The following is a 12,964-nucleotide window of genomic DNA, read 5'->3' on the forward strand; positions in this document are numbered from 1 at the left end:
CCCATCTTGTTTAAGTAGGGGCCCAATACTGGGCGTTGTTCTCGATTTTGATTTGGCATAGAAGAAATACTTTGGGTTTCTTTCGATTTCATTTATAGCTTTTAGTTCTTCCCGCGATTCCTGACTCCTAAAGGATTCTTTTAGCTTAAGTTCGATGCTTGCTATTTCTCTGACCAGTGTCTCCCTGCGCATTTCAGATATATTGACCTCTTTTAGCCGCTCTGTTATTCTTTTCCGTCGCCTGTAAAGGGAGCGCCTGTCTCTTTCTATTTTACATCTACTCCTCCTTTTTCTTAGAGGAATAAGCCTTGTGCATACATCGAGTGCCACCGAGTTAATCTGTTCTAGGCATAAGTTTGGGTCTGTGTTGCTTAGTATATCTTCCCAGCTTATATCGGTTAGGACTTGGTTTACTTGGTCCCACTTTATGTTTTTGTTATTGAAGTTGAATTTGGTGAATGCTCCCTCGTGACTAGTCTCATTTTGTCGGTCTGGGGCTCCACGCATACATGTCTGAACCTCAATTATGTTGTGATCTGAGTATATTGTTTTTGATATGGTGACATTTCTTATCAGATCATCATTGTTAGTGAATATGAGGTCTATACATGTGGCTAACAGTAATAGGCTGCTTGATCATGGCTCTGATCCGCCATTTAGCTAGGTCACAGACCGGGCCGCGGGGGCGTTAACCCCAGATACACTCTCAGGTCACCGGGCCGCGGGGGTGTTGACCCCAGATTTATTTATTTAATTATTTATTTATTAATTTGAACATGATACAGAGAAGTACAAAAGAATACAGTTAAGTGCAACATGCCAAGAGACTTGAATTTATAAACAGGTAGTGTTTCTTTTATATTTACAGGTAATGAATTCCAGATTTTAGGGCCTTTTATGTGCATTGAGTTTTTGCATAGTGTGAGATGGACACGAGGAACATCAAAGAGTGATCTGTGCCTTGTGTTATGGTCATGTGTTCTGTTGAGGTTGGCAAGGAGATGTTTGAGGGGAGGGTTAATATCAGAGTTAAGTGTTCTATGTATGTAATAGGTGCAATAATAAGTATGGATGTTTTGTATGGTGAGTAGGTTGAGTGTTTTGAATATTGGTGGAGTGTGCTGCCTGTAGTGAGAATTTGTTATCATTCTAACTGCAGCTTTTTGTTGGGTAATTAGTGGTCTGAGATGGTTAATTGTTGTTGAGCCCCATGCACAAATTCCATAGGTGAGATAGGGGTAAATAAGAGAGTGATATAGGGCCAGGAGGGCTGACTGTGGAACATAGTACCGTATCTTCGATAGTATGCCTACAGTCTTGGAAATTTTCTTGGAAATTTGTTGTATATGTGTTTGAAATCTGAGTCTATTATCAAGGTGAATTCCTAAGAATTTCCCCTATGTGAGTTTTGTGATAGGTGATCCATTTATCATTATGTTAAGAGACACATCTGCAGCTCTGTTACCAAACTGAATGCAGTAGGTTTTGTCACTGTTTAGTGTAAGTTTGTTAGTCCTCATCCAGGTAGATATTTTCTGTAATTCGGTATTTACACTATTGGTTAGCATGACTGGGCTCGGGTGAGAGAAGACGTATGTAGTGTCATCTGCAAATAGTGTGGGTTTGAGTAATTGTGATGCATTTGGTAGGTCATTTATGTATATGAGAAAGAGAAGAGGACCAAGGACACTTCCCTGTGGGACACCAACTGTAATTGGCTGTGCGGAAGAGTTTGCTCCATTTGCGTACACATATTGGCTTCTGTTGCTGAGGTAAGACTTGAGGTAGTTGAGGGAGTGCCCTCTAATACCATAGTGTGACAATTTTACGTGGAGCAAGTCATGGTCAACTGTATCAAAAGCTTTACGTAAGTCAATGAAGATTCCCAGTGGGACTTCTTTTTTGTCTATTGCAGTGTATATATGTTCTAGCATGTGTATAATAGCATCATTAGTATTTTTATTAGGTCTGAACCCAAATTGACAGGGGTTGAGTACGTTGTGGGAGATGAGGTAGGAATAGATTCGCTTATGAATTAATTTTTCGAAGATTTTTGAGAGAGGGTGTAAGTTGGATATTGGCCTATAGTTATTCAACTCTGTTTGGTCTCCTTTATGGATCGGGGTGACCCTTGCTATTTTGAGAACTGTAGGGAAGGTGGAGGATTCAATGGATTTGTTAAAGTGTTGCAATGATTGGTGATAGTACTTGTGACGCTTTTTGGTATATAAAGGGTGGTAAGGTATTTAAATCTCCTATCTTGTTTTTCAGTGCGTTGATAATAAGGGAGACTTCGTATGGGTTAGTCGGAGCTAGGAACAGTGTGTTCGGGTAGTTGCCAGTGAGGTAGTCATTTGGTGGGGTATCTGAGCTTGGGATTTTATTGGCAAGGTTTTGACCTATAGTGGAGAAGAAATTATTGAGTCTGTTTGCTGTTTCAGTTGGTGGGAGTTGGGGTTCATCTGATTTTGTTAATTCAATTTCGCTATTTCGTGATATCTTTTTTGTTCCTAGAATTTCTGATAGGGTTTTCCAGGTCTTTTTTATATCACCTCGTAAGTTGGATAATCTGTTCTCATAATACAATTTTTTTGCCCTTCTTATCAGGCTGGTTAGGATTGACGAGTAACGTTTAGTTTGGTCTCTGGTTATGTGACCCATTCTGTACTGTTTTTCATATTGGTGTTTTGTATTTATGGATTTGAGGATAGTGGGTGTTAGCCAGGGACTGTTCAGTCTCTTAGCTGTCATCTGTTTAGTTTTTTTTAGGGTAGTGCTTGTTAGAGAGGTACTTGGTCTTTTATATCATTACTATCATAGGCAGGACGTAAGGCAAATCTCATAAACACCTGCAGCCCTAATTCACCTCAACACCTGCTGCTCTGCTTCACCTGAACACCTGCTGTCCCTATTCACACAATCATCTGCTACCCATGTTCACTTTCCACTGAGTATTTATTTAGAGTTCGCCTGCATAGCATAAAGAGTAAAATACAAAAAAAGGCACAAAACCGTGACTGGAACGATACACAAATATCCCGCACATAGAAGAGAGGAACTTATCACAAAGTTTCGGTCCAGTTTGGACCATTTACAAGGTCACGAAAAGGAGAGATGGAGAGAGTATATGTAGGCAGGAGGAGGTAGTAATAGTTAGTTTAATATCTTTATTATGCACCCCATACCCATCCTGTGGGCGGTAGTCAAAAGATTACAGAGGTGCATAACTGGTCCAGGGACTGGACCCCCAAAGTTATGATAGCTGAGCAAGTTACGAAGGTAATGTACTCCAGGTAGAGCTGGTCACAATGATGATCTAGGCTGGAATATTGCTGCACACTAACACCACCTTTCAAGGCAGGTGAAATTGCTGACCTAGAAAATGTACAGAGAACCTTCACGGCGCACATAACGGAGATAAAACACCTCAATTACTGGGAGCGCTTGAGGTTCCTAAACCTGTATTCCCTGGAACGCAGGAGGGAGAGATACATGATTATATACACCTGGAAAATCCTAGAGGGACTAGTACCGAACTTGCACACGAAAATCACTCACTACGAAAGCAAAAGACTTGGCAGACGATGCAACATCCCCCCAATGAAAAGCAGGGGTGTCACTAGCACTTTAAGAGACCATACAATAAGTGTCAGGGGCCCGAGACTGTTTAACTGCCTCCCAGCATACATAAGGGGGATTACCAACAGACCCCTGGCAGTCTTCAAGCTGGCACTGGATAAGCACCTAAAGTCGGTTCCTGATCAGCCGGGCTGTGGCTCATACGTTGGTTTGCGTGCAGCCAGCAGTAACAGCCTGGATGATCAGGCTCTGATCCACCAGGAGGCCTGGTCACAGACCGGGCCGCGGGGGCGTTGACCCCCGGAACTCTCTCCAGGTAAACTCCAGGTAAACATAGGGAAGGTAGTGAGGAGGAGGAGGAGGAGCCAGTCAAATACTAAGAAAGAGGAGTACTGCAAGGGAGCTAGGGGCCCACAAGGGAGCTAGGGGCCCACAAGGGAGCTAGGGGCCTGCAAGGGAGCTAGGGGCCCGCAAGGGAGCTAGGGGCCCACAAGGGAGCTAGGGGCCCGCAAGGGAGCTAGGGGCCCGCAAGGGAGCTAGGGGCCCGCAAGGGAGCTAGGGGCCCACAAGGGAGCTACGTGCCCACAGAGGGTAAGAGCAAGAACACAGAGGGAGGGGGGAATAAAATAAAAATAAATAAATAAATGATAAAGGAACAAATACCCAAGGCAGAAGAAAGACAACCCAAACAAGAGAAAGGAAAGAGGAAAGGGGAAGAGGGAGAAGAAGAAAAAGGAGGAATCAGGTTAAGTCACGGGTGTTCTGAAGTTTGGAGCATTTTACAACGTAGTGGGAGAGGAAGGCATCTACAGAGACGGATTATTATTATTATAATCAAAAAGAAGCGCTAAGCCACAAGGACTATACAGCGCTGCAGGGCAGGAAGGAAGTGAGGGCATCAGGTGGCAAAAGGGAGATGGATGAGCAACAGGTTACGGATAACAGCGGGGCAGTGGATGGTGAAAGGGTAAAGGGCAGCAAGAGACTGAGCCAGAAAGGGCTGAGGGGAGTGCGAAAAGTATCATCAGAGTTTGTGGAGTAAATCGGTCGTTGTCAAGAAGTCAATGAGAGAGTCAGGATTAAAGGAGGGTCCATCAGCAAGAAGGGAAGGTAAAGAGAGAGTAGTAGAACGAAGACGACGTTGGAGGTAAATTCTGCGTGCTCGTTGATAGAGAGGGCAGTCTAACAGAATGTGGCTAATCGATACTGGAACTTGACACTGCTCACAGAGAGGAACAGGGTGCCTCTCCATGAGATACCCATGAGTAAGACGAGTGTGGCCAATGCGAAGGCGGGAGAGAGTGGTCTCCCAACTTCGGCACTGATGACAAGAAGACGGCCAGTAACCTATGCTCGGTTTAATAGAATGAAGTTTGTTACCGAGCAGAGTTGACCAACGTTGTTGCCAACGGGTGCGAAGGTGGGTAGCTATTGCAGCAAAATAGTCCAGAAATGGAACACCTCGATAGGAAATTGGTAGGTCATATACTGCTGACCGCGCAGCAGTGTCTGCCTGTTCATTGCCCTGTACGTCGACATGACCAGGGACCCAACAAAAAACAATATCTTTATGTTTGGTAGAGATACGGCGTAGCCAAAGTTGGATACGGAGAACTAGGGGATGAGATGTATCAAATTTTCGTATAGCCTGTAGAGCACTAAGGGAGTCTGAGACTACTACAAATGATGACACAGGCATAGATGCAATACGAATAAGTGCTGCAAGAATGGCATACAGTTCAGCAGTAAAAATGCTAGCTGAAGATAGTAAATGCCCTCGTACGACGCTGTCCGGAAACACTGCTGCGAATCCGACGCCGTCTGAAGACTTAGAGCCATCTGTGTACACAGCGGTGGCATGAGAATGGGAGTGGAAGTGATCAAGAAAAAGAGAGCGGGAAGCCACCGTAGGCAGTTGAGCTTTCGAGCAAGGGAGTGAGAAAGAACAGACCCGAACAGCTGGAACTTCCCAGGGGGGCAGGGAAAAGTGAGATGCTACATGAACATATAAAGGTGGTAACTGAAGGGAAGACAAGAGTGAATGTAGGCGAAGAGAAAAGGGACGGAGCAAACAGGGGCGGCGAACGAATAAAGAATGTCTACTAATATCAGTGACCATTCTATAAATGGAAGGATTGTGTAGATCGTGAGAGCGTACATAGTAACGAAGGCAATGGGCATCACGGCGATCAGACAAGGATGGAACATTTGCTTCTGTATAGAGGCTCTCAACAGGGGAAGAGCGAAAAGCACCAAGGCACAAACGTAAGCCTTGGTGATGGATAGAGTTAAGGCTAGAGAGAGTAGCAGGAGAGGCCGCGGAATAAATCTGGTCACCATAATCGAGTTTCGATAAAACGAGGGCTGAATGTAGGCGAAGCAGAGTTCGACGATCAGCTCCCCAGGAAAGATGAGCAAGGGTTTTAAGAAGGTTTAGCCGGCTGTGACAAGTTGCCTTCAAAGAGGTAATGTGAGGTTTCCAGGTTAACCGACGGTCAAAGAGAAGGCCTAGAAACCTGACTGTATCACGTTCGGGGATACGGGAGCCATAGAGATACAAAGGATGATCGGAGATAACAGAGCGTCTAGTGAAAGTAATTTGGTGAGTTTTGGTACTTGAAAATTTAAACCCATGTGTGGTGGCCCAAGTGGAAACACGGTCGACCGCATGCTGGAGAGAAACTGCAATAAGGTGACAGTCAGCGCCTGCACAAGCAATAGCGAAGTCATCAACATAGAGTGATGACCAAATATTGGGTGGAAGAACAGAGGCCAAATCATTTATAGCAAGGAGAAAAAGTGTTGTGCTTAGAACACATCCCTGAGGGACACCTTCAGCTTGGACGAAGTCCGGGGAAAGAACATTATTGACTCGAACACGGAAATGTCTGTCAGTTAAAAAGTTCTTAAGGAAGGATGGTAGATTGCCTCGGAGGCCTAAGGAATGGGCCTGGGCCAAAATATTATACCTCCAAGTTGTGTCATATGCCTTCTCAAGGTCAAAAAATATGGCAATAACTGAGTGATTATTCGCAAAGGCATTACGAACATACGTATCCAAGCGTAGTAAGGGGTCTATGGTAGAACGACCCTTACGAAAGCCATATTGACTAGCGGAGAGACTGTTGTGAGTCTCTAAATACCACATTAAACGTCGATTTACGAGGCGTTCCATCACTTTGCAAACTGCACTTGTAAGAGCGATGGGGCGATAGTGGGAGGCATCATGTCCTGTAGTACCCGGTTTGCGGAAAGGGAGAACAATGGCAGATTTCCACAGCTGGGGAAGAACTCCTTGTGCCCAAATAAGATTGAAGAGGTGTAAGAGGACTACAAGGGCTGACCGATGTAAATGTTGTAACATACGAATATGAATGTCATCAGGCCCAGCTGCCGATGATCGGCAGGCTGAGAGCGTTGCCTCCAGTTCTTGAAGTGTAAAAGGCACATTATACTGTTCTTCTCCGAGAGAAGAAAAGTCCAAGGGTACTAACTCTCTGGCAGACTTTGAGGAAAGAAACGAGGGGCATAGATGGAGCCCTCGGGAAATACGGACCAGATGTGTGCCAAGTTCAATGGCAACGTCGAGAGGGTTTGCTATATCAACACCAGTGACCCGTAGAACAGGAGCCGGGTCAGGAGAGTATTTACCACTCAATTTCCTCACTTTTTTCCAGACTGCACTCATAGAAGAAGCAGAGGTGATGGTGGAAACATAGTCTCGCCAACAAGTGCGTTTAGCTTCACGGATGACACGGCGAGCGATCGCACGCTTCTGCTTAAAATCAACAAGTCTCTCAGCGGTTCTATTGTACCGGTACCTGCCCCATGCAGCACGTTTCAAACGTACTGCACGAGCACAAGCAGGAGACCACCAAGGCACGCACTTCTGAGAATGCCTGCCTGAGGTTTGGGGTATAGAATGAGAAGCTGCGGTATAAACTGATGTCGAGAAGATGTGTAGGAGCTCATCAATGGAGGATGAAGAAGGAACCTCACTAAAAGCAGTGAGGTGTGAGTAAAGATCCCAATTTGCCCGATCAAATTGCCAGCGAGGGTTACGGGAAGGTGGTGAATAGGAAGGAGAAGTAAGAATGATCGGAAAATGATCGCTGTCATGTAAGTCTGGTAGAACAGACCAGGTGAAGTCTAGTGCAGTGGAGGAAGAGCAGACTGATAGATCGATGCAAGAGAGAGTATGAGTACGAGGATCAAAATGGGTGGGAGTACCCGTATTTAAAACATGGAGGGGGTGAGAGGCAAGAAAAGCCTCCAACTGAATGCCACGTGAGTCACAATGAGACCCCCCCCAGAGGAAATGGTGGGCATTAAAATCACCAAGTAACAGAAGTGGTGGTGGTAAGGATGAAACAAGAAAGGCAAAGTCTGGGATAGAAAATGCTCGAGAAGGAGAGAGATATAAAGAACATATTGTAAACCACTTATTCAAGTGGATACGGGCTGCAGTGTAATGCAGCGAGGTATGGACAAATAGTTGACAGTACGGAATATCATTGCGTAGAAGAAGGGCACTTTCATTAAAGGTCCCATCTGAGAAAGGATCCGAAGAATACAATAAATTATAGCCTGAGATAGGTTGGAAAACAGCCGAGTGTAATTTTGGTTCTTGTAAGCAAGCACCAACAGGGGAAAACCTGGAAAGCAACATCTGAAGCTCACCCCGATTACCCCTGAGGCCGCGGATATTCCACTGTAAATAGGCCATGATTGGCGATGAAGAAAATATCAGGAATCTGTAGGTAAAGGCACCTACGGACTAGAGGGGTTAGAAAAGTCAACGTGTGGTGGCATTGGAAGATGTTCAAGTAGCGAAGGAACGGAGCGTTGCGAAGAATGGGGTTGTGAAGATGGAGGAGAGGGAAGAGAAGGAACAGGAAGTGAATCAGTGTCCATTGAAGGTTTAGTCTCTGCAATATATTCTGAAATGGCTTCAAGTGTTTCTGAATTCAAAGATGTATGGGAAACCATATTGGAGATAGGAGGAGGAGGGTGAGTAAAGATTGGGACAGTAATGGACTGTACCAAAGTAGAGGGGGAGGGAAAAGTGTAAGGGACTGGAGATGAAGTGTGGGGGGGGACAGAAGAGGTAGAAACCTGGGAGGTGACAGAAGAGGGAGAAACTTGGGAGGGGACGGGGGTGGAAGGCATAGTACGAGGAGGAGGGTGAATCTCCACACTTGTAATAGAGCCAGAGAGAGGGGAAGAACTAGGTACAGAGACTGGAAAGGTAACGTGTGGAGGTGGAAGAAGGGAAGGAAGGGGCAAAGAAGATTTGAGCAATGTGGATTTTTTGGACTTCTGAGTAGAGGGGCGATTGGTATTAGGTGTCGTACGAGGTCTTGTCGATACTGGGGCTTGTGAGGAAGGACGCGAAGATGTGAGAACAGACTGAGTTGTAGTCGGGACGTCAGAGCCAAGGACAGCAAAAGGATTAGATGCCGTAGTGGCTATGGGAGGGGTAACAACAGAGGAGGCTGCAGAAGATGGGACCCCAGAAGTGGGGGGACGTTTGGAAACACGAGAATAAGAAACACGGGGTAGTCTCCCTTGGAGGCGGAGATGAGTAACTGCCATAGCATAAGGGAGACCTTCTGCCTCTTTGAGGCAACGGATTTCACGTTCATTTAAGTAGACCTGGCAACGGCGGGAGTACGAAGGGTGAGCTTCATTACAATTAAGGCAAGATGGAGGTTGACTGCAAGATGTATTAGAATGGTTGTCGGCACCACAGACTGGGCATTCGGCCATAGATCTGCAATATTTCGCTGGGTGACCAAAACGCCAGCAATTTCTACATTGTTGCGGTGTAGGTATCACCTTTCGAACTTGTAACCGATGTCCCGCGACATATACAGAGGACGGGAGTTCTCGGCTGTCAAAAGTTAAACGAGCCACATTGCAAGGGTAACGTCTCCGCCCCCGGGCAGGAAGGACATAAGTGTCTACTTTGAGGATTGGGAGATCCTGGAGTTCCAGCTGTTCAAAAATGTCATTGCCACATGACTGGAAATTCTGTTGGACTATGGTATGGGGCAGAATGACAGTACCACTACAAGAATTGAGAGAAAGATGTTTTTCAATAGTGATAGGAGTAGTATCGATATTCGAAAGGAGAGAAAGATCATGAGCTTGGGTAGCATTCTGGACAGTGACGATGCGTGTACCGCTCTTGAGAGCGTGAAATGAAATATCTCTGCCAACATGACGCAGGAGCGCTTTGGCAATACTATGGTCAGAAAGGTAGGCAGAAGAAGAAGTAGGTCTTAAAGTAAAGAATTTAGTCCATTGTGTGGTCCGAAACTGAGCGTGGAGAGGGAGTGCTTGACGTGTCGGTCGTTTCCGAGTAGAATGGGAAGGTAACGACGGAGCATCATCAGGAGATTGACGTTGGCGTTTAGGAGTAGGACCGGAGTTGGTCCGGCAGGAAATGGGTGGGCGATTCGAAAATTGCCGTACCGTAGAGGGAGAAGCCGGAAGCATAGTCAAAGGAGAGCGGAGTTCAGACAAATCGAAGGAGTCAGTCGAAGCCCCGGTACCTGAAGCGGGTGAGGAAACAGCACCAGCAAGAGGTACAGGGGCATCAGGAGTGTCCGAAGAGTGGTCTAAACACAAGGCAGGGTCAGAATGGGGTGCGGTATCAAGAAGGGGCCCGGGGGTAGTGGTTTCATGGACTAGGGCTGCCATGGTTAGGTTACTCCTTTGCTTTTTGTTTTTAAGAAAAAAAAAGAAAGAAGAAAAGAAAATAAAAATAAAAAAAAAGAATAAAAAAAGGGGGGAGCGGGGAGGAATAGTTCCCAGGAGGAATGAAAGGGCCGGAAATCCCCCTCCGCGCCCAAGAGGACTCGACACCGCTAGTAGCGCAGATGCAGCATGGAACCCGTGCCATACCCTACCCTTCATGCCAGTAAACCAGCAATCTGGGATAGCAACCTCACATCTGCCGAGCTACCTCGGTGGACAAAAGAGAGGGCGGCCGGATATCCGCCACAAAGCATACCTCCTTCAGCCACCACCCCCGGAATCCGAAAGGTGGCTTCCAGAGATACACCCGTCGCCCAAAAGACACCCAAAGCTACTCCGGGATACCGGAGAGGGATCGGGACATCCCCAGGCAATCCAGATTCCACGGCAAACTACGCCACCGCCAAGAAACCTCAACGGAATGGGATGGACCCCGGTGTCCTTTCCCCTACCTAGGAACTAGTGCGCCTGTGGGAGAAATCACGAAGGCCAAGAAGAGGAAGGGCAAAAGGGAGGGGTGAGGAGGAGGAGGAGGAATGGAAAAAGGGGAGGATGGGGAGGATGGGATAGGGGAGGGGAGAATGGGGGGTAATTAGGTTCGGTCTGAGGAAGAAGACCGACAGGGCTAATTCCTCAGACCAAGAGCCTCTTCACCACGCCAAGGAGCCCCCCTTGAAGAGGTACAGAGACGGAGCCACGACTAAGATTCATACAAGGAAAATTGTGTATTAGGGAGGATTCAACTAGACGGCGACTGTTAGAGCTGTTTTTTAATATGTTTATTATGCACCCCATACCCATCCTGTGGGCGGTAGTCAAAAGATTACAGAGGTACATAATGGGTCCAGGGACTGGGCCTCAAAGTTTTGATAGCTGAGCAAGTTACAGAGGTAATGAATTCACAATTTACAAAGGTAATGAACTCACAATTTACAAAGGTAATGAACTCCAGGTAGGTCTAGTCACAATCATGACAAGTTACAAAGGTATTTACAGATTACAGAGGTACACAATGGGTCCAGGGACCGGGCTCCAAAGTTTGATGGCTGAACTAGGTACAAGGTAATGAACTCACAAGTTACAAAGGTAATGAACTCACAAGTTACAAAGGTAATGAACTCACAAGTTACAAAGGTAATGAATACTGTAAGAATGGTTACTTACGTGTATACATGGCTGCAATCATGAACAAATTTTAGAGTAATGAGCAATTCACACTTCCACACCCGGTCACAACTGTAGTGAGTTATTGGTGCAAATGTTGAAGTTGGAAGTAGGGAAGACAGTTTTAGCAGAAGACCAGTCAATAGGATAACTGTGATCTCTGACGTGACAGAAAAGAGCATTGTTAGTGTCAGCTTGTCGACACTAACAATGTTCTTTCCTGTCACATCAGAGATCAGTCATCCTATCGACTTGTCTTCTGCTAAAATGGTCTTCCCTACTTCCAGCTTCAACAGTCGGTAGATTATATGTAGATTAAGCCTAGGATAACCTAACAAATAGAAGCCTGGGTGTTAGGTGACTCTTGTGAGTCAGTCTTATAAAGCTAGTTACATGCAGAGCTATCATGTTTCTATACATCCGTAAAGATAATATCTGCCTCCAGCACAGCTGTTATAATATCTGCCTCCAGCACAGCTGTTATAATATCTACCTCCAGCACAGCTGTTATAATATCTGCCTCCAGCACAGCTGTTATAATATCTGCCTCCAGCACAGCTGTTATAATATCTGCCTCCAGCACAGCTGTTATAATATCTGCCTCCAGCACAGCTGTTATAATATCTGCCTCCAGCACAGCTGTTATAATATCTGCCTCCAGCACAGCTGTTATAATATCTGCCTCCAGCACAGCTGCTATAATATCTGCCTCCAGCACAGCTGTTATAATATCTGCCTCCAGCACAGCTGTTATAATATCTGCCTCCAGCACAGCTGTTATAATATCTGCCTCCAGCACAGCTGTTATAATATCTGCCTCCAGCACAGCTGCTATAATATCTGCCTCCAGCACAGCTGCTATAATATCTGCCTCCAGTACAGCTGTTATAATATCTGCCTCCAGCACAGCTGTTATAATATCTGCCTCCAGCACAGCTGTTATAATATCTTCCTCCAGCACAGCTGTTATAATATCTGCCTCCAGCACAGCTGTCACAATACCACAACTGCTGTCGTAATACAAAGTATTACCAAAACTGTGGGCAGTCATTCAGTAAGTAGGTTTATTCAGACCTGGTTGTACTCCAAACCTAACTACCTGTAGTATTCCTGGAGGGTGTTCCGGGGTCAGCGCCCCCGCGGCCCGGTCCATGACCAGCCTCGTGGTGGATCAGAGCCTGATCAACCAGGCTTTTAATGCTGGCCGCACGTAAACTGACGTATGAACCACAGCCCGGCTGGTCAGGTACTGACTTTAGGTGCCTGTCCAGTGCCATCTTGAAGAGAGCCAGGGGTCTATTGGTAATCCCCCCTTATATTTGCTGAGAGGCAGTTGAACAGTCATGGGTCCCTGACACTTTGAATTATTGTCATTATTATGTGAGCAAATTACCTGTAGGACGTTTACAGGGAATTACCTGAATTATTATCTGCAAGTAATCTGGGTGAGATAAGTGGG

The 12,964-nt window shown here is 46.0% G+C and overlaps 1 protein-coding gene across 1 annotated transcript in view; it reads right to left on the bottom strand.

Annotated features, from left to right (window-relative positions):
- LOC138853937 (uncharacterized) overlaps positions 1 to 12,577 on the bottom strand; it is a 49,941-nt gene extending 37,364 nt beyond the window's left edge. Inside the window, exon 1 of the mRNA XM_070093814.1 lies at positions 11,506 to 12,577. Coding sequence (XP_069949915.1) covers positions 11,918 to 12,556 — 639 coding nt within the window. The 5' untranslated portion in view covers positions 12,557 to 12,577 and the 3' untranslated portion in view covers positions 11,506 to 11,917. The remainder of the gene's footprint in view (positions 1 to 11,505) is intronic.
- Between the last annotated feature and the right edge of the window lie 387 nt (positions 12,578 to 12,964).

Source organism: Cherax quadricarinatus, chromosome 43 (genome assembly GCF_038502225.1).
Source record: "Cherax quadricarinatus isolate ZL_2023a chromosome 43, ASM3850222v1, whole genome shotgun sequence".
In the NCBI taxonomy this organism is placed as follows: domain Eukaryota; kingdom Metazoa; phylum Arthropoda; class Malacostraca; order Decapoda; family Parastacidae; genus Cherax; species Cherax quadricarinatus.